Below are 18,236 nucleotides of genomic sequence, written 5' to 3' on the forward strand. Positions count from 1 at the left end.
TAGATGTCGAAGATTGAACATATACCCATTGAACTTCTTTTGATTTTCTCTGTGAAACTCATTCAGTGCTTGCTTTTTGTCTCAGGAAATAGCAGTCTCATAAATGCAATTGATCAAGATAGAATGCTGGGATATATCTTTATTGATTACTCCTTTTTATTCATTGACATCTAATTTCTTATTGTGTTTTTGATTATATCCCCCAATAATATTTTGAGTACAGACATTTTTTTCATCTCTGCTTTTCTCTCCTTAATCCAGCTCCTCATCATTTCTCTCTCACACTATTGGGGTACCCTCTAGCTGGTCTTCGAACTTTTCTGACCTCCTTAGATCTATTCTCCATCAAGTAGCCAGAGTAATTTCTTGAAAATATGAATCAACTCATATTATTCCTCATTTTAAAACTATTCAGTGATTTCCAATTATACTTAGGATAGATAAATCCAAAGTTATTTAATACAGACTATAAGTAGGATAACCATATCTCCTTATTTGCTCAGCATGGTACTGAAACATTTATGCCTGTTGGCTTGATGTAATTATTACTATTGTCCCTTTCACTTTAAGGATCCCTGTGGTAAATTATATAGTCACCCTAACTAAAGATACCTCATGATCTTTCCTCTCTGGTCTCACTGGTCTTTAATCCTCCAGGACTGTCAACTTCCTTCCAGTTGGACCAATCTTCATTCAGATTATGACAGACTTTTTCTGCCTTGGAAATTTTGTTATGCCATTCTTCCTACTTTTATTTCCCTAGTACACTCATAATTCTCTATCACACCATGCCAGTTGTATCTTCAGCACTTGTATCAATTTAATAATCATACATTTATTTAATTATTGAGGTGTTTATTGTTTGCTTTTTCTAATACTTAATATCCATAATAGCAGATGCCACTCTCTCCATAACTCCTAGCATAATGCCTGGCTCATGTAAGGTTTCTAGTTGTTGATTGCATAAATATAATATTTTTATGAAACTAACCAGATCGTGTAAATAAAACAAGTAGACTTGGGATTTTCTTTTAATTTTAAATATATGAACACTCATCCCGAAACCTTGTATGCATTGCCATCTTCAGGACTGAAAAGTTTAGGTGTTTCTCTTTATATTCTATTGCTTGAGCAGTGGGTAATGAATGATATCATAGCATCAGAAAATTCTTATCCAGTTTTAGATTTTTCATATTTAAATTAATTCTCTTCTATTTTCAGCTTTTCCCGTCTCTTGCTCTCACTGACCCCCGCCCAGATGTATATTTGAAACTGATTTATTTTCAAATAATTTCTCTTTAAAACTCAATTCTGCATGTATGTGCTTACACACACACACACACATAGAGAAAGAGGTAAAAAGAGGGAGAGAGCATCGGTTTTGCTCTTTTCTCATTTATGAAAGTATCTTTCTAACTAAATAAAAGTGTCCAGGAGAAAAAGCATATGATATTGATTTAATATTCTTAAGTGCTAAATTTCTAGTCATGTGGGTTTTGTATTTGAACATTCCCTACAGGTCTTCAGATGGAATGGAGGAAGCTTCGTGTTGCATCAGACACTCCCTGTCCGAGGTGTGCTGAGCATGGCCTTGTTCACCAAAGGAGGCTCTGTGTTCTTAGCCATTTCCCAGGCTAATGCCAGGCCCAGTTCCCTTTTACTCAGATGGTCTGGCAGTGAGTTCATTAACTTTCAAGAAGTGCCAATTAGTGGAGCAATACAAGTCAAGGCCTTAACTTCAGGCGATGATATTTACTTAATTTTTGCCAAAACTGTCTTTCTAGGTAAGAAGATACAGTGTTTGTAATGCTTGCACAGTTATTATCAAAATTATCTGCAGTCAAATAGTGTGTTCATATGAAAATGCTCCTGTAATAATTTTTTAGCTAATCTGTAGAATGTTTCTTGATAGAGAAATATTGACTGTCAACTGCAAATGGATTTGAGGGGAACAAAATTTAAATGTTACATCCATAATCTTTAGGTGTTCTGAACCACTACTTTAAAGATACTAAAATAAAATTGGGGATGGGTGGGTTAAGTGGAAAGATCTATGAAAAACTCTATGAAGATCTTACACCCAAAGCATAAACAGGCAACTTAATACTTAGCAACTTTAGGTAAGACTTTAAAAATATTCATAGATTACAAATATGCTTTCTTCTGTTTAGTAGAATTTTCATAAATAAAATATCAACGTTTCCCCAAAATAAAACATTTGTTACTATTCTTTTTTGACATCAGATCATGAGGATGTCTAACATTGTATACACTTTGTGCGGTAAACGCAAAAAAGACTTTTGAGGTGTTTGCAAATTGTATTTCTGTTTAAATGGATTGAAGAATGTCCTCCTACATTTTTTTAATTAAATTTAATATTTTATTATAGTTTTACTGTGTAATTTTGTCATTTTTTTCCTGTAACTTTTGCCTTTAGATTTTGACTTTTATTCCATTATTGCAGGAGATCAGAATGCAGTTGATATTTTCATCTGGGAGCCGGGACAGTCTTCTTTTAGATATTTTCAATCCCTAGATTTTGCTGCTGTTAATAGGATCCATTCCTTCACACCAGCCTCAGGAATAGGTATGGGCTTTTCAACTGCTAACTAATCCTAAAGGCAACATGGAAAGGTAGAATGATTTTGATCTCACTGAATTAGAGGTAGTATCACATTCCCAGACACTAGGTATTTTAGTAAGGATGTAAAATCAAGACCTTGACAATATTATTTCCAGAAATCCTAGAAGTTCAAAAGGACTGATACTCTTAAAATGAGGATTATGCTGGAGAAGAATTAGAATGACTAAAATATGGGGGGAAATGTTAGTGAAGGATAAGGAAAGATACTATATTACTTTTGTCTAGAGAAAAATGAAGAATGACATTTAACGATGAAAGTATTTATAAGGGGATAGCAAGTATGTACATTGAATTTTTTTTTTTTAAAGCCAGAAAATGATTGTGAGAACTTTGCTGTCCTCATTCACTTTCCCAGCTTTCCTCCACAGTCTGAAATCCTTTCTTGATCTTCTGTATGTGAATCTACACATCAAAAATAATAAGCAGTATTTTTAATCTCCATAGTTCTGAAACAGAGTCTGTTAGTGAGAACTGAGGAGGTTAATGCTGTCTGGAGTCTGTAGGATCATTTCACGATTGGTAATGGGCCAGTGGCAATAAGACAAAGAAGCCAAGGGCATTGACATGGTGAGCTTGTGTGGCTGCCTCCCAGAACAGGCGTACACAGGCCAGTGTGCCTCCTGTCAAGGTGCATGGAAGTCAAACCTGAGAGGCTCAGCAGGGAAGTCTGGATGAATCAAAGTCCCCCTTTTAAATTGAGATCTGGAAATTCGGTATGAATTAAGCAGGTACACATTTATTAATTAGATATTACACGTAAGGCATTATTTAAAGTTATGAAGAATTTCTCACCTTCATAGGTTTAATGTCTAATTGGAGAAGCAAAAAAAAAAAAAAAAAATTAAGATAATAATTCAAGGTAGAGTCCCAATCCCATTTTCTCTGCGAGTGGTAGAATTGGAGTGGTTAAGGGGTTTCAAAGGGCAGCATGAGCTCTGCCTGTGTGGATCTGTAGGAAATCCTGTGGCTGGAGGAAAGGTATGAGTAAAGGTGAAAAGCAGGAGTGACTGTGGCATTGAGGGCACAATGGGCAGAGTTAAGTGGTGGGGACAGAGGATTTGATTCAGGATGTAGTGGTGGAAGGTTTGAAACACACCACAGTCTATACAGATGGGCCTGGAATGTCAGACCCTGGGTTTGAACTGTCCTTCAGATAGTCCACTGGTTCCCAGACATTTTGGTCTTAGGAACTTTTTATCCTCTGAAAAATTTGAGGACCTCAAAGAGCTTTTTGTTTGTGTGTATTTAATCTAATGATATTTATTATATTAGTAATTAAAATGGAGAAATTTTAAAGATATTTATTAATTTATTTAAAAATGATAGCAATAAACTCATTGCATGTGAACATAAATGATATGTTTTATTTTAACAAAAACTATATTTGCCAAAACAAAAACCTTTGTTAGAGTGGTATTACTTTTTTTGTTTTTGCAAATCCTTTTAATTTCTGGTTTAATAGACAATATCTGGATTCTCATGTCTGTATCTGTAGTCTGCCTGTTGCAGTAATTATGTCATGTGGCCTCTGGAATATCCCCCCATTCACTCATGAAAGAATGAGAGTGAAGTAGACAAACAGCATCTTAGTATTATTATGAAAATAATTTTGACCTCACAGGCCCTCTTTAAGTGTCTCAAGGACTCTTAAGGGTTCCTGGAGGACGCTCTAAGCATTACTGAGATAGAGAAATCCTTGAAGGCATTTCAGGGGCAGATGATGATCTAAGGCATGTATTACAACTCCACCTAATTTTGATGCATAGAATATGCTGGGTGCAGTTGTTTGTAACTGCCCAGGCCAGAGTTGATGTAAGAAGCCTCTGTGGGTGGTTAGAGATGTGGAACTCTAACACAGAGTGAAATAAGGAGGAAATCAATTAGAAGTTCGGATTGCAGAGATATCAATGTGTAGGGGTAGTTAAACTCATAATAATATAATATGGATATAATAAAGTTAACATCTACAAAGTAAATAGTACTGAAAAGAGTAGAGGATTTAGCACAGGAGTCTATTACATGTTTTTCTTCCCTGACTTCTGCTTTCTCTCCCAGGCATTGTAACCTTTATGCACTGTCTCCTTCAGTCACCTCAACAACTGACCAGGAATCAAAGGTCATTTACTTCTCTTTTTATAGGTTATCTCATTGTGCTTTGTTTCCATGTGTCCTACTCTGTCTTTCTCAGCTCTGTGTCCATACCAGGTTCTCCCAGACCCTGGCTACCTCCCATCTGGACTGTCACATTGTTTTCTGGCCTCCACGCCAGGTTCACTCTGCTGTTCATCTTCTCCTTAAATAACTTCTTTGCATTGTCAGCCTCTGACAGGCCTTAAATCTGTGATGTTATCCCGATAAACAACTTGAGTGATTTATCATTCACTTAACAATTGATTTAGTGAATAAATGATGTAGCTTTCATCATGTGTTTGTTTAGTTTTTGTCTGCTTGTCTTTATCATTTTTGCTTTGTGTCTTTATCATTTTTGCTCCTCTTACACCTCAAGTTTTCAAGTGGACTAACTATATCTACTTGAGTCACTTATTATAATTCAAGTTGCCTAATGAATGTTTTTAAGGATGAGAGTGCTGCCTGAATGGGCCATTAATTGAAGTTATAGAATTCCCTTTAAAGATTTTTAAAAAAGAGAATAGGCATACTTTCTAAAAGAATTTGTGAAAAATTCTTCCAGAGGCTTGTTAAGGGATCCATTGTGAGGTCTCTTTATTCTTTTGTTTCTGTGACTTGAGGTTGTAGAAGTATGAAAAGATTATAGGTATTTATTTAGAATGGCTTATTATAGATCTCCTGAAAGCTGAAATTATGCATTAAGTAATATTCAAGGATTTTCTTATTTTGAATGTGTCATGTATTTTATTAAAAGTATGAGATTGGAGCCATGACTATAAGGATTACATATTTATTCTGGTTGGTGAATTGACAGAGATTATTGGGTAGTGAATTCTTTAATGGATGAGGAAAAGTGAATAAAACCAAGACAGCAAGGACATATAAACTTATCTTCCCCCTTCTCCCTTCTCTTCTTTATTATTTGATAGATATGTTTAGTGCCAGTTATGTGCTAAGTAAGCACAGTGGTGGTTGCTGAGGAAACAAGGGCAGCAAAATCAGATATTGTCCTGAAGAAGTTTCACATGTAATAGGGAAGAGAGACATTATATAAAATCACAAATAAGTTTCTAGCTATAAACAGATAACTGCTGTGAAAGAATAAAGTACTCCCATAACACAAAACAGAAAGGGCTTGACTTGGTCTAGGGGATGCCCAGAAATCTTCTTTACGGAGGAATCATTTAACTGTGAACTATAGGTGAGTAGGAGTTAATGAGGCAAAGAGTTGAGTACAGAGACGGCTCTATGTTGAGGAACAGCACATGCAAAGAAGTCAGATGATGGCAGTGATCATGTGCTTTTAGAGAAAGATCAGGAAGACGTCAGTGTGGCAGTGAGGGGAGAGTGGTACAGGGTATAACTGAAGATGTAATCAGATCGGCCAGATACAGGCTTAAAGGATTATTATCTTTATCTAAAAGTACTGGAGTGCCTTTTTTTTTGAGAAGGTGATGAGGAGATGGAAAAAGAGAAGGGAGCAGAGAGAGAGAGGGAGACAGAGACTGTGTCTCTGTGAGTGAGCGAGTGTGTGTGTTTTAAAAAGGGAGCTTTGACTGCCATAGCTGGTAAGAAATGTCTGAAGACAAGCTGGAGGCTCATGACATATGTCAGACTAGAGATGTTGGATGCTGGGGTTTGGAAAATGGGAGGTAATGCAGGTGGAAAATCAGAGAAGTAGAGGCCAGATTAATTCAGAAAATGTCTCACAAGTAAAATCCACAGGAGTCAATGATAGATTAGATATGAGGATAAGTGAGAGAGAAGATGAGCCCTAATTTCTATGTAGATGGTAGTTCCATAAACATTATAGTGAATGCTGGGAGGACAACTTATGGGCAGAGAAAATGAGTTTGGTTGGAATAATTTGAGATGACTTTGAGTCATCCATGTATTAATATTGAATAAATGTTCCTGGTTGGAGCTTAGAAGAGAGTCCTAGATTGCAGATATGTATTGGATGTTTTATGTGCAAGGATGAAATTGTTTAGAAAGAGATTATATAATATGAGAGGAGGAGTCCTCGAAAAAAGCCTTGCTGAATTTCACTTTTTAAAGGGCAGGTGGAGGAGAATATATGGACAAAGGAGTCAGGAAATATGGAAATCTATAGCTAACACTTACTGAACTGTTTATTATGCCCTAGGTCCTGTTCTGGTCCTTTATTCCCTCATTTAATACTCAGAGCTCTGTATGCTGCTGGAAAGACACTTGCCCCTCCTCCCTAGGCCCCCAATACTTTCAGCTTCACCAACACTATTATCTTTGGAAATTATCACCTTTGGAAATCATTGGATTAAGCTCATTACTCTCTTCATCCCTGTTCAGTCACCATAAGAAGCCCAGTCTCCCTGGGGATAAAGGGACTTTTGTCTCCATGTGGTCTACTCATGCTCTAGATCATATGAACCCTAATGTCCAGACCAGATACTCTATGCTGACTCCCCCAGTTCCCGAAACCATTCCATAATGCCTTGTGGAATAGATATACTGTACCTCAAACCTTTCTCAGAAAGTTCCCTTGATATTCTTGCTCTGGAACTCAGCTATCTACTGAGGCCACTGCTTCCCACGCAGTCCTCCCTGGCTGCTCTGCCTCTTACTGATTCTCTTTTATATTCTCAGGTCCCTAAACGTTAGGAATGCTTGTTCTGGTGCTTAGTCCTGGAACTTCATTTTATTTACACTTACACCTTAAACAATTTTATCTAGTTGCCTTCTTTTGAGTTCATAATTATGAACTTACTATTTTTTTTTAAAAAGATTTTGATAAATGGAAGAGAATTTTATAATTAGTACTAGTTCCCAGAGTAGAGATTTAGGTTTTGTTTTTTGTTTTTTTTTGTTTTGTTTTTCCTTCTTACACATTTCCTGGCCTAATGTCATGATCTTGAATAGTACAAATATCTATTTTCTGGGGAAAAAAAAGCTTTCTGCATACATCTATGCAGATTTGAGCCCCTTACATTTCTTACTCTGAATGTATAATTATCTACTTGCTGCCTTGTCATATTAATCAGATTGCAAGGACGTGAATAGGGTGTATCTCTGAGGCTGAAGATATAATCTGTTCAGAGCACTTCAGTTTATGATTTTGCTTGACACTCTAGAATCATTTAAACTTCAGAGATGTTGAGATCTGTCTGAGGAGTTTGTTCTTTACAGAATGTCCGGTTTTACAAAGCTTTATGAAAAATATATGATCATTTTGAAAATGCAGATTTGTTAGTAACAACACTTTCTTTGACCTTTATCTTTTATCCAACATTTACTAAACTGCAATAATAGTTTAATTAATTACCAGAAGTAAACTTAATCAGTAATCCTTGATACTTAAGAGTAAGAATATGGAATTTTCTATTTTAACCTATGGACTAAAATTTTAGAAGAGACTCATGGTTTCTGGTTCTCTGTGCTATTTTTAATACTCAATCAGTCTTATTTGATAACTTTATGTTCTAGTGTGTGTCTCTAAAGTACTGGAATTCGTGTGTGTTTCTCCAGGGTTTCTCACTTTTCTACCCAGTTTTAACCCTGAAGATTGTTTAGTGGTATATATAACATAGTAAGCTCCTTCCCCTCTGAGTTTATGTAGGTACAAATATGTGCCAGTGCTTTGAACTATTTTTTTTTTTTTAGATGAGACAACCTTTGGTTGACCTCACAGATTGCAAGGACCTTGTCAGTTTACAATCCCTTAATTTATGCCTACAGCACGTGGTCTTCCTAGGTGGTCTCCCATCCAAGTACCAACCAGGCCCGACCCTGCTTAGCTTCTGAGATCAGAGGGGATCGGGCTTGTTCAGGGTAGCCTGGCCATAGACTGCTTTGAACTATTAAGAGCATGGTTTCCTAATGACATTTCAGAAAGCACTGGCAGAATATATTCCAACATCATAAATTTGTTCATTCCTTTGGCCTAATTAACCACCTTTAAGAATTTATTAAATGAAAATAATTAAAATGAAGAACTCTGTCTCTAATTAATATCGGAAAAATAAATAAAAAACAATAATAAACATCCAATGTAGGAAAATTGTTAAATATATTTTAAGATCAACCCTATAGGTTATCTGTGTATTAAAATTATAAATTTGAATGATATGTAGAAACATATAAAACTGTATATAGTATACATTGGTATACTGTCAGTAGTGTATTAAGCTTTTTAATTAAGCATTTTTTTAATATTTAGACTATTTATAATTAAGTCAATTATGAACTCATAAGGATAGTGACTGGAATGGAAAATAAAAAATGAAATATATAGTGATGGCATCAATGGGTGTTTTCTACTTTCAGAAATATCTTAGCATCTTATTCAATAAATGAATATCGCGATGAATACAAGAGTCCAAAATCCATTTGGTTTTACCATCTAGTGATTTCTTCTTTAAATGGATTATAGGTATGTTGTCAAGCAGGCTTGATTGTTTCACAGCATTTAAAAATTATTATTTACATCCAGTTATTTCAGAAATTGAATCATGGTCATTTCAGAAGTCAAAATGGAACTTTGAGAGTTGGAGAGATTTTGCCATGGTACCGATATAGGGAGCATGTGAGGTGACAATTTATATTTCACTCTAGTTGCCTTTTCTTTCCTTCTGCAGTCCACATACTTCTTATTGGCCAAGATGTGTCTGCTCTTTACTGCTGGAATTCAGAGCTGAATCAGTTCTCTTTTATTATGGAAGCACCTTCTGCTCACGATGTGGCTTCTGTTACTGTAAAGTCCCTTAATTCAAGCAAGAATTTAATTGCTCTGGTCGGAGCCACCCACTCACACATATATGAGCTGGCCTACATCTCAAGCCAGTCTGACTTTATTCCTAGGTAGGTTCAACATTTTATGCTGTCTTTGTGTTCACCATAATTTTACATGCCACCTAATTTTTAAGCCTTTATTTAATGACTGAAAAATGTGTACAAAACATAAGAGCTTTTTTTTTTATAAGCTGGAAACTTGGTTATTATCCATATTTCTAATATTTATACTACCAAGTTAATCAGTATTATATGAACATTTTGTATTAAAATTTTATTTATGAAATGTGATTTTTCCAAACTTTTAATATCAGTCAATGCTATAAGGGTTTTATGAATAAGCTATTTACTATGTATATGTCTTTAATTTATTGTAGTTGACTTATTTTATACATACTTCTTATGCTAGTTCAGGTGAACTGATATTTGAACCTGGTGACAGAGAAGCTGTAATCGCAGTGAATATCCTTGATGATACAGTTCCAGAGGAGGAAGAATCCTTCAGAGTTCAGCTTAAAAATCCCAAAGGTGGAGCAGAGATTGGTATTAATGGTTATGTAAAAATAACGATTCTGTCTAATGATGATGCCTATGGAGTTGTTGGATTTGCTCAGGTAATGATACCAAAGAACTCACACTTAGAAGTCAAAATTATTTATTCACTATATTTACATGAGTTGTTATCAGTGCTCAGTGAGTCACACTTTGAGTATCTTAACTTCCTTTTACTTGCTTTACCCCCTACTGTGTATTCTAAGGTGAATTCTACTGATTTCACCTTAGAATTTATAGTCTTACACCCCGGACCCTTTAGGTCAACATGTCCTAAGCTTTATTTTCGTACTGATTCTTTTTATAAGATTGAATTTTAAATGTTACCAGTTGGCCTTGGTCCAGGAGTTTGAATCTGCGATTAGCCCTGTTTCTAGAGGGCAATGATTAAGCAGATTGCATTGTACATTGTATCTTGCCATTCATCATCTATAAATACATTACTGTCTTATTATTTCTTTGTTATTTCTGTGTGGAGGCGGGAAGATGAAGAGGGAGAGAGGGGGAGAGAGAGAAGGGACAGGAAGGTTATAACTGTACATGCATTGTACACATGGAGATGTTGTACATCCTAAGGAAAGAGAATTATGCAGATATTCCCAGGTTGAACTTCTATGCCCAGACTTCATATTCCTTTACCAAATAGCAAAAGGACACCCATTCATACTGCATCATTTAGTCCTATTTGCAAGGTAGATCCTGAATTAGAGTCATAGCTGCAGCCATCATGTGCCTTTTGCCAAAATATTCTGCAAGTAAGGAAAACCTAACTCACACTGGCTCAAGAACATGTTCATAAAGAAGGTGGGCTTCAGGGTTGGTTGAATACTGTGTCACCATGGCTCAGATTCTTTTTATATCTCTACTTTGCCAACACAAAACTGATCTGATCCTTCATCTGGTTGTTTGAAAGCTGATGTTATTGTTAGGGCTACTGCTTTCTTGTTCGGGTTCAGCTAGGGAGAATGAGATGTTTTATGTGTCTCGGTTCAAGAAATAAATTTCTCAAAAACCTTTAGAATTTCTAATATACTCATTCATTCATTCATTCATTTATGTAGCAGATAATTAACAAACAACTATTGTGTACCAGATACTGTTTCAGGTGCTGGAGATATGTCAGAAAATGAAACAATAAAAATCCCTATCTTCCTGGTCCTTAAATTGTAGAGAGAGGGGGCAAAGGGGAAAGGACACAAAGACATAAGAAATATCTGTTACCATATATATTTTTTTTCGTGAGGAATTAAGTGTCAATTTTATTGGGCTCAGACCAGGAGTCCATGGGTCTTGAAGACCCCTGTGTATCTGTCAGTTTTCTTCTCCGTGTTCTTTTCAGTCTGTTTCTGTAGCCTCATGAGCTGCTTTTTCTTCCGGTAATGGATCTCGGCCTTCTCCTTCCTCTTCTCCTCCAGAGTGACCATCATCTGTAATCATATTTGATAGTAATAAGTGCCATGGAGAAACATTAGGCAGAGAAGGCAAATAAAGAGTCTGAGGGAGGGAGTGGAAGTTATGTGCGGGCGGGGTGGGAGAGAATGGAAAATTAGAGTATCAAGGAAGGCTGCTCTGAGGAAGTGACATAAGGAAAGAGGCTTGGAGGAAATGAGGAGGAGAGTTATACACATAGCTTGGGGGAAGAGCATTCAAGGCAGGGGGAGCTAGCAGCAAGGTCAGAGGCCCTAAAATGAAGCCTTGCCCATCTGGAGCATCAAGGAGGCCACTGTGGCTGAAGTCAATATGCCAGTAGCGATGAAGCCAGAGATGAAGGGCCAGGCCTCGTGTGGGGTCCCCTCCAGCACTCACAGGTGCTGTGACTTGCTGGGAGGACTCACAGGACTCAGCATGTAGTCATTTTCATGGCTATGATTTATTACAGTGAAAGGATACTAAACAAAATCAGCTAAGGGGAAAGCCCCGTGGGGTGAAGTCCAGAGGAAACCAGATGCCGGTTTCCAAGAGTTCTCTCTCCATGGAGACACACAGGACACACTTAATTCTCAGCGTGGAGCTGAGTTGTGACAACATGTGGGAAGTGTTACCAACCAGGAAAGCTCATTAGAGACTCACTGACCACGGTTTTAATTGGAGACTGATCACTTAGGCACACTCTACCTGGCCAAAATTCCGGACTCCCAGGAAAAAAACAAGTGTTCAGTATAAACCACATTATGTGTATAAAGAGTTCGGGCACAAAGAGCCAGTTGTTAGTTTGAAAATTCAAGTTCCCTCCCGAAATTCAAGTTCCCAGACACTAGCCAAGGGTCAACCTTGTAAGCATGACTTTTGAAGGATAGCAGTAAGGCCTGCTATGTTACCTGTCTCCCGCACCGGCCCCTTAGTGTCATAAGGAATTTGGCCTCTGAGGGACATGGGGTAGAAGAGCAACAGGAGCTGACTTGCATTTTAAAAAGACACTCTGGCCTTAGAATTGAGACTAAATTGTAATTGGGCAAAGACAGAAATAGACCAGTTAGGAGACTGTTGTAGTGATCCAGCAACAAACGATAGAGCTACAGGAAGCAAGAATTTGCCTTTTACCAAGATTTGGACCACTGTAGAAGGAGCAGGTTTGGGGGGTAAGATGAGTTTTTGACATAATGTTCTGAGTCAGTTGTTTGCAAGGGTTGTAGGACACCCTGTCACCCACCCTGGCCTCCTCTTAGGCACCTCTACCCAATAGAAATACAATGTGAGCCAGATATGTAATTTTAAATTTTCTAGTAGCTATATAAAAAAAAGTAAAAAGAAATAGGTGAAATTAGTTTTAATGTTATATTTTATCTAACCCAATGTATTTGAAATACTATAATTTCAATATGTAATCAATGTAAAATTATTGATGAAATATTTTACATCCTTTTTTTCATACTTTATTTTCAAATTCAGTGTACATTGTACACTTATAGGCTAGTCACATTTCAAGTGCTCAGTAGCCGCCACGTATGGCCAGTGTCCACTGTGTAGGACAGTGTAGCTCTAAGGCATGAGCTGTGGGAACCACGTGAGGCTTAGAGTTAAAGAAGACAGCTTTTATATAAGACTTGTTTCCTCACTTTCTTCAGAGCTCTGCCGAAATGCCACCTGACCAGAAGGGCCTACCCTGAGTGAAAATTTCAACACCCACCATTATTCAGTACTTTTTAATCTTGCCTTAGTCTTCCTTATGATACTTATAATGGCCTGATTTGTCTATTGTCAGTTTCTTTTTTACTCAATTTGAAGAGTGTGAGAGCTGGGCTACTGCTTTGTTTAGAGCTTTATCGCTGACCAGAAAAGTGCTTGGTACACAGTAGGTGCTTAGTACGAACCTGTCATTATCCCAAGGAAACATCAACACTCACATGCTTTCTTAGGATCTCATACCAGTATATGGGGCCGAGCCGGAGTTCCTGCGACAAGGACAACAGCTCCTGCTGGTCACCGTGAAGCCTTGCTGCAGAAGGAGAGTACATTCTGTTCCTCAACTATCTAAACATGATAGATTTTACTTTATGAAGCTCACTCCACAACTGCTCTAGAGATATACATTCACTGTGGTTTAATTCTTATTAATAGATAGTGTTCTGGTTTCCTTCAATATGTTCAGTAGGATTCCTCGATACAGGCCTTTTGTGTCCGGATGGCCTCGTTCCAAGATGAGACCTAGTAGATAATGAGAGTTTCTTGAATATTTTTGAGCTGTATTAAATCTTCATTTTACTAACCCTCGTTAATAGAGGGCATGGAGCCAGAAAGAGGCTTCTCTTTTAACAGGCATTGTCTTTTGTGAACAAATTATATGCATATTTTAAAATCAAGGCATTTTCTGCAGGAGTGTTGAATGCCTTGAGTAAGATTTTATTACTATGTAACATCTGTAACAGTGTGTTAAAATGCTGTGTAAAATATTGCTATATTATGGAATATTCAAATTAGCATTCTAAATATAAATTTTAAGAAATTAGTGGGAGTGTCTCTTTACAGATTATCAGTAAAAAGTAAAGTAAAAAGACAAGAAAAAACTTCTTGGAAAGATTTTTAAAAAATCTTTATACTCCAAATTTTTGCTTTATTGCCTATAGGGAAACAAAGAATATTATAAGAAGAGATTCTTTGGAGTATTGAGGTAAAGTTCATTAAATGGCTGGCAAGAGATGTTGCAAGCGTCAGACGAGGAATGTTTTAGTCACACAGAGGTAGAAATCAGTTTGGAACAAAGGGAAAAGGCTAGGAAGTATAGATGGGAAGAGGAAGAGAGTAAAGAATTCTAACACATGGGAAACAGATATTTCTGGCAGGAAAAATAGTCATAGATACCATGAACTAAGGATGAAACACCATCAATAGGAACAGGACAGCCTGTAGAAACATTTCAGAGGATACGAACTTAAGGATGAGACATTCGTAAATGATCAAAAAGAGATCCCTAATTCTCACGCCATCGTTACATTTGGATGGGACTTTGGAGACCATGTAGATTGAACATTTATTTTACAAGTAGAAAACAAAAGACCTAGAAAGATTTCCAGAGGTTACATACAGAAGTTATACAGGTCACCCTCTTCTCCTGACTCTGTTCTTTCTGTTCTACAAACTTTACATGCTATATGTAATACTTGCAGAAGAGTATATGATTTCTGAGTACGAAAATAATACATGTTCGTTGAGGAAAATTTGAGAACTATAGAACCAAGAAGACAATAAAAATAATCCTCTAAAATTTTACATTTTCATTTACTTTAGACTTTTACTTATTCAAACATGCACGTTTTAAACTAAAATCATGGTCATCCTATATTACTGTTTTTTAACAATTGTTTTTCACCTAATATAGCATGCTACTTAGTACTGTGAAGTTCGTAAGTATATAACACGAAATAAAGAAAAGTCCACTTAGGTAATTTCAAGTAATCACTTGTGACTTCCTGTGTATTTTTCAGAATTCATTATATAAGCAAGTGGAAGAAATGGAGCAAGATGGCCTAGTAACCTTGAGTGTTGAGCGCTTAAAAGGAACATATGGTCGTATAACCGTAGCATGGGAGGCTGATGGAAGCATTAGTGATATATTTCCTACCTCAGGAGTGGTATGTAATTTACAAATTTATAAGATGCATGGCACCTATAAAAGTGTTTGAGTTTGCCCATGTCAACACTGGATACCTAGTAATCATTGGAGAGAGGGATACAATTTAAGGTTAGTTTATCATTGTGATTATTGTTCTTTTTTTCTGTAATACCAAAATTATCTGTAAAAAAGTAGTCCCTTTTGAGGTTCAGTATCATTTGGCCAAATTGTGGATTTATTACATTTTCAGAAAGATAAAACCAGTCAAACTGGGGATGGAAACATGATTTCAAGATTTAAGTAAAATAGAAGCAGTAAATAGGGAACAAGTTTGTGTAAAATTCTAGACGTATAAAAGAGTAGACCGGAGTTGTTGAGTGATACAGGTTGAATTTCTTGTAAATAGACTCTGAGTTGGAAGGTTTAAGTTTATGGGGAAGATAAACATGTAAGGAAGTGAGGAAGATGAGAACGTGCAGGAGAGAAGACGATCTGCAGACAGTTGTACCTGAGATTCAGCCTGTGAGGGAGTTCTGGCACCAAGCTGGTTTTTGGGAGTTGTTTCCATTTGAGGCAAGGGGATGAGATGTTGTATCCCTGTTTTAGCCATCCTTCACCTTCGGTCACCGTCTGGATGGGGCACAACCTTGGGTGAAACAGTTGATGCAGCCGAGGGCAGTTCCCAGTGTGAAACAGAGAATCTGTTATTTCCAGCAGCTGGGGACAGGTGCATCAGCCCCAAGAAGATATCTGAGCCAGCGATCACATTATCTACTATTGGAGGATAGCATAAAATTGGGGCACAGGTTCAAGAAAAAAATCAGAATGGGCCAAAGAGTAGAAGACTCACAAAAAGAGGATTTAAGGAGCCTTTAGATCCTAATTGGGAAATGGGTTGTCTCCTTGACTTGTCTTGGGTTTCATAGATTAATCCATATATTTTGCCCAAATGCTTCTGTGAAGAGTTCTCTTTAAAGGTGTATGTTATGGTCCATCATTTCCAGGTTTCTGTATCATTTGAAAGATGATTGGAGCTTCCATGTCTTAAGAGTTACATGGCCAATTTTATTGCATTGAATATTTATACAAACTATAAAAACCATAAGTTGTATCTCTCAGGTTTTATATGTTCTGAATTATAATGCAGTTCTCCAATTAATAATTGTTATATAAACATGATTAAAATTATTTTAATTTCAATGCATAATAGTATCTTAAGTGTAGACTGTATTTCAGAGAATTATTTTATCCAGAGGTCAATAAACTCTTTTTGTAAAAGGCGAGATAGTAAATATTTTAGACATTGTGGGATATATGGTCTCTTTTTCAGCTCTGCCTTTGTAGCACAGTTGTAGCAATAGACAGTATGTAATTGAATGAGCTTTGCTGTGTTTCAGTGGATTTGGCCAATGGGCAGTAGTTTTCTGGCTCTTGATTTTAATGAGGGCCTTGAGTTTATATTCTCAAGCGCCTTCTCAAGGTGAAGAGATGAGTGTTAGCAAAATAGACCTGTAATGCTGATTTGAATAATTGTAAATAGTTTGTAGCCATATTGCTGGGGAATAAAGCCTAAGATGGGGAACAATTGTAAATGACATTCAAGAAACAGACAGAAGCCCTATCAGAAACAACTTCAGATGACTTTTAGCAAATTTGGATTTGACTCCTCAGACAATGGAGACACTAAAGGTGAAGAGAGAGGCACCAATTTGTATCTCTGCCTATCTTTCTCTACCTCCATTTTGACTGACTCATTGTTAAATGATATATCTATTCAGAGTTTAGCCAAGGGAAATAGCAATCCTAGCAAAATTTTGTAGAGAAAAATGTTTCAACTATATAACACCTTCTTAATGTTTATAGATTTTTATATATGGTATCTAGGACTTAGATTCCCAGAGAGAGTCTATGTACTTTATATTTCAATAGAATATAGACTGCAGGATATGTCAATTTGGCTCTATGGTTTATTAGCTTAAGTTTTAGTAATGGTACTTTTGTTTCTTAACAGTCTTCCACATTTAACATGAAAAGTATTTGATTGATTTGTAAATATTATGTTGCTTAAATATCTTGTTATTTAAGTTGCAGCCAATATTAAAATAAAATCGAAACTTCCAATATTATTACTGCACAGTGATAATTAAAAAAAATAAAAATTTCTTTCTTTAAAATTTTAGATTTCGTTTTCTGAAGGCCAGGCACTGTCTACAATCACTCTGACTGTTCTTGCTGATGATATACCAGAGTTATCAGAGATTGTGATTGTAACACTCATCCATATTACTACAGATGGGGTTGAAGACCCATCAAAGGGTGCTATTATTGATCAGAAAAGAAACAAGTCTGTGATAACCACTCTGCCTAATGATTCACCGTATGGCTTGGTGGGCTGGCATGCTGAGTCTCTCTTCATTAGAGTAGCAGAGCCTAAAGGTAAATCTTGTTAAATATTTTTTCAGGTTCTAGTAAGTTTTTTGGATAGTTTAATATGTACTAGGGATGTAATTTCTCATGATATTTTTCAGTTTGACATAATCTTTTTACTTTTTGTTTATATTTATTGAATTTTATGATCATTAAGCATTCAGTAATGTGATATAGAAAATACTTATACTTTTTGAGACATTACTATCATAATAGAAATATTATTATTTTAGTAAATCATTGCAGTAGAGGGGATTGGTTTTATTTTAACTTTCTCTTTTTCATCCTTTATCTGTTCTCTTTCCTCACTAGATTTTCTCTTTATAGATTTTCTGTAGTTACAGGAAACAACACAGAGAAATGCATATTGGTACTCCTGGTGTTAATTGTCAAACCTAAAGCAGTAATTAGAATAATATTTTTTCTCTGAAGTATGATCAATCCCTATTTCCTTTGAGCTTAATGTTGAAATCTTTGCCTAAATAACTATTGTTATTAACCGTAGGATAAATGGATTTTTGTAGATAATGGTCATTTGACTTATTTGAATAAAAGGTTAAACATATGTTTTTACAACATATGTTTTTAAAATATATTATGTATAGATTCTAAAATATTCAGGTAAACATAAACATCTGTGAAGAACCTTTCATTTAAATAGTTGAT

General features: G+C 36.1%; 1 protein-coding gene and 1 pseudogene across 1 annotated transcript in view; one reads left to right on the forward strand and one right to left on the reverse strand.

Moving 5' to 3' along the window:
* Window positions 1–18,236, forward strand: part of ADGRV1 (adhesion G protein-coupled receptor V1) — a 471,657-nt gene that overhangs the window by 127,003 nt on the left and 326,418 nt on the right. Inside the window, 6 exon segments of the mRNA XM_039875052.1 lie at window positions 1,520–1,784; window positions 2,465–2,587; window positions 9,388–9,610; window positions 9,951–10,155; window positions 15,016–15,162; window positions 17,324–17,579. Coding sequence (XP_039730986.1) covers window positions 1,520–1,784; window positions 2,465–2,587; window positions 9,388–9,610; window positions 9,951–10,155; window positions 15,016–15,162; window positions 17,324–17,579 — 1,219 coding nt within the window.
* Window positions 8,480–8,598, reverse strand: LOC120612611 (uncharacterized; annotated as a pseudogene).

The sequence above is a fragment of the Pteropus medius genome, unplaced genomic scaffold, assembly GCF_902729225.1.
Source record: "Pteropus medius unplaced genomic scaffold, Ma_sr-lr_union100, whole genome shotgun sequence".
Lineage (NCBI taxonomy): Eukaryota > Metazoa > Chordata > Mammalia > Chiroptera > Pteropodidae > Pteropus > Pteropus medius.